This window comes from Auxenochlorella protothecoides (assembly GCF_000733215.1).
Source record: "Auxenochlorella protothecoides strain 0710 unplaced genomic scaffold scaffold108, whole genome shotgun sequence".
Classification (NCBI taxonomy): Eukaryota; Viridiplantae; Chlorophyta; class Trebouxiophyceae; order Chlorellales; family Chlorellaceae; genus Auxenochlorella; species Auxenochlorella protothecoides.
In genome coordinates, this window is record NW_011934241.1 from 1 (window position 1) to 3,629 (window position 3,629).

The 3,629-nt window shown below is 67.5% G+C and overlaps 1 protein-coding gene across 1 annotated transcript in view; it reads left to right on the top strand.

Moving 5' to 3' along the window:
- Window positions 1–2,008: 2,008 nt before the first annotated feature.
- The window catches only part of F751_0479 (26S proteasome non-ATPase regulatory subunit 3-like protein A), a gene marked incomplete at both ends in the record, with an annotated part of 3,285 nt that continues 1,664 nt past the window's right edge, over window positions 2,009–3,629 (top strand). The window contains 3 exons of the mRNA XM_011400046.1: window positions 2,009–2,296; window positions 2,841–3,056; window positions 3,227–3,585. Of these exons, the coding sequence (XP_011398348.1) occupies window positions 2,009–2,296; window positions 2,841–3,056; window positions 3,227–3,585 (863 nt within the window). The remainder of the gene's footprint in view (window positions 2,297–2,840; window positions 3,057–3,226; window positions 3,586–3,629) is intronic.

Below are 3,629 nucleotides of genomic sequence, written 5' to 3' on the forward strand. Positions count from 1 at the left end.
GGAGCGCAGCGAGGTGCAGGTGCCGCGCAGCGCGCACAGGTCTGTCAGGTCCGCCAGGCTGCGCAGGGGGCCGGCGCGGGCCAGCGCCGGGTGCAGGGGCGTGGACTCCAGGTACGCGGCGTCGGAGTCGAAGCGCGCCAGCGCCTCTGCAGAGCAGGGGGAGCGATGGGGTGGGGAAGGGTTCAGAGGGGGTTCAGGGTGGCAGATGGCGCAGCATTGATGGGGGGTGGAGAGACAGGGGCCCCAGGGGGCGGTGAAGAGGGAGGCACCGCCCAGCAGGGTCAGTCTAGGAACATGTCGGCAGGCGCAGCGGGGAGGCCCCCAGCACGACGCGCACCCCCTGACCCGCACTCTAGCCACGCAAATAAATCCCCCATCCTATCCACCTTCGGCGGCGGCGTGCTGGGAGGCGAAGCGCGTGGAAAACTCCTCCCAGGCGGCGGCGGTCTTGGGGTAATGCAGCTCCACGTTGGTGCAGGCCGCGTCGACAGACAGACCCTGGGCCTCCACCTCACCGAGGTACTGGGCGGCGGCCGCAACCCTGCAGCAGCAGATGCAGGGAGCGCGTGTGGTGAGGGTGCAGGTGAGCACGTGTAGCATGCCACGCAGGGCGAAACACGCAGGAGAAGTGGGGATTAGTCGCAAGCAAGTTGATGGCCTAAAGTGGCGCCCGCCCAGGAGCAGGCACCCCGCCTCAAACACCACCGCCAGAGCAGCTTGCCTCTGCTGACTGGCCTGCCAGATGGCAGTGGCAGCCTCCAGCTGACTCTCCAGTATCGGAATGAAGTCGGTGCCCGGCTCCCACTGCCCGACGCCAGCCCCCGGCGCCGACCAGCTTTGAGGAGCCGGATCTGCGTCGGTCATAGAAGGGCAGTGGGGCTTTAGCCACATGCCTGCAGCCACGTCGCCACCACTCAGTCAATCCCCAATGAACACCAGAACGTCCCTCGACGACTCAAGGCTCAAACCCTGCAGCACTCACATTGCACATGGGTCTCGGGCACCGGATCCAGCGGCGGCGCGGGGGTTCCAGGTCGCATCAGCCGGCGACTGTACAGGAAGACTGGCTGAGCGCTTGCCGGGTCCTGAGATGGAATTGGGGTGGAGCCACCTCGAGGACTAGAATTGCAGAGAGGCATTGCACCCTCTCCCCGCATTCCCCCCTGTTCCAGCCAAACAGCAAAGGCCCTCACCTCTGGCAGGTTGTACTGCGCCAGAGTCTTGGCACCGTCCACCCTGTTTCCGCCATGCATCAGTATCTGGTCCGCCTGCTCGATGCCGGTGAGCTGGGCCAGGGCGGCCTGCACCGCGTCCGCCCTGTGGGGGCCAGATCGCTTCGTAAAGGGGGGCCCCAGACCTGTGTGAGACCGCATGCAGCCTCATGTACCGATCCTACCTTGTATGAGGTGTGCATTCCAGTTCGATGCACTTGCCGCTGTGCGCCAGGACCACCGTTACGGACATGTCAGGTCTCGAGGTTTCGGTCCCGAGCACGGACCTGGACGCCCGCGGAGGGGTAGGGCACGGAGCGGGAGCTTTGCCGAAGCTCTCAGCCGATCTCGTTTCACATGCTTTTAAGCTGGAGCAGGCGTCCCTCGCTCCCCGCCCTCTCGGAGTCGGGAGACGCTGGAGACCTCTGATACCTCCAAGACTTGCTTGGAATGATGGCAGGGACTCGCCACCTCCCTGCTATGATCAGGAGAGGAGTCACCACAGTCAAACGATCTGAATAGCGGAAGGGATTTTGTTTGGAGCGCGTACGCCCTCGTCAGAGCTGTGTTTTCAGGGCAAGGGTACCGATCCAGCTGGGACTGGGAGGTCCACCGGGTACCACCTGGGAGCACAGATGGGAGGGGAAGTCGATCCAACTTAGGCGCGATCTCAGCCCCGCAAGTCAATGCAGATCACAACATATTTCTGGAGAGCAGGTTATTACATTGAATACAAAGCTGTCCTGGTCGTCCCTTCCGCCCCGGCCCCGATCGAGCCGATCGTCTGAAGGCTGGCCATGGGGAAGGAGATAGAGATGAAGGACGCCGAGTCGCCTTCACCTCTCGTGGGGAAGGATGAGGCTGCCGTGGAGGAGGCCAGCGTTCTGGAACAGCTGGCCGTGACGGTGTCGGTGATCGACCGGGCGGTGCGTGCCAAGGAGACCCGCACCGTCTTCAACCGGGTCCTGCGCCAGGTGGCGGGCGTGCGCCGACGCATGCAGTCCAAGGACCTGCGGGACTTTGTGACGGCTCACATTCCCCCCGGCAACCCCTCCCTGGAGCCCCTGCTGGCAGCCCTGGATGAGGTGGGTGGAGGATGGGTTGGATGCGCACACTCCACAGCCGTGCAGGGCCTTTTGGGGGGAGGGGGGGCCCATAGTAGGCGTGTATTTGTGGAGTGCCCAGAACAGGCCCCGCCTTGCGCTGCTGCAGCTCGGGCCTGGAGCGCATCAGCGATCACCGGGCATTCCCTTGCCCAAAACTCCCATCAGCCACACCGCTGCATCCCTGCTCATCCACAGGCCGACACCGCGGCCATGTCTAACCTGACCCCCAGCAGCCTCCCCCCCGGCCCCCGCCACCTCCCCTCCGCTGCCGGAGGTGGAGGCCCTCGCTTTCCTCCTGGTCACGCTCTTGCTGGTGAATGGGCGGCAGTGGGCCGCGGCGCACGACCTGGCCAGCTCCGCGCTGGCACGCCTGGCGGCCTTCAACCGCCGCACGCTGGACGTGCTGGGCGCACGCCTGGCCTCGTTGCTGTCGCTGTGCGCGGCGCGCGCCGGGCGCGGCGGCGCCGCGCTGCGCGCCGCGCTGCTGGCCGCTCACCAGACCGCGGCGCTGCGCCGCGATGAGGTGGGCCAGGAGACCCTGCTCAACTGCCTGCTGGCCGGGCTGCTGGACGAGGGCCTGTACGAGCAGGCCGACGCGCTGCGGGCGCGGGCGCAGCGCCCCGACACCGCGCGCGACGTGCAGCAGCTGGCGCGCTACCTGTACCACCTGGGCCGCATCCACGCTGTGCGCCTGGACTACTCCGAGGCCAAGGAGTGCCTGCAGCAGGCCGTGCGCAAGGTGGAGAGGGGGGTCCAGGGTGGGTGTGTGTGTGAAGGGAGGTGGAGCTCTCGAGGGGAGAGTGGTCCTCGACGGGAGCGGGGGGGCGGCGGTGAGAAAAGAGGGAGCCGCGCGTGCGGCGACGTTGATCAACCTCGCCCCGGAAATCTCCACCGCCCACCCTTGTGCAGGCGCCGCTGACAGCCACCGGCTTCCGCGTGGCCGCCACCAAGTGGCTGACCGTTGTGCGGCTGCTGCTGGGCGAGACGCTGGACCGCGGGGAGCTGACGCGCGGGGAGCTGGCGCGGCACCTGGCGCCCTACCTGGCGCTGACCCAGGCCGTGCGCTCCGGAGACCTCGCCGAGTTCGCGGCCGCGCTGCACGCGCATGAGCCCGCCCTCCGCGCCGACCGCCTGCTGACCGTGGTCGGGCGCCTGCGCCACAGCGTGATCCGCTCGGGCCTGCGCCGCGTGGCCGCGGCCTACTCCCGCATCTCCCTGGCCGACGTGGCGGCCAAGCTGGGCCTGGCGGGGGCGGGGACGCCGAGGCCGTGGTCGCCAAGGCCATCAGGTGATTTCTTGTGGGCGGAGGGGG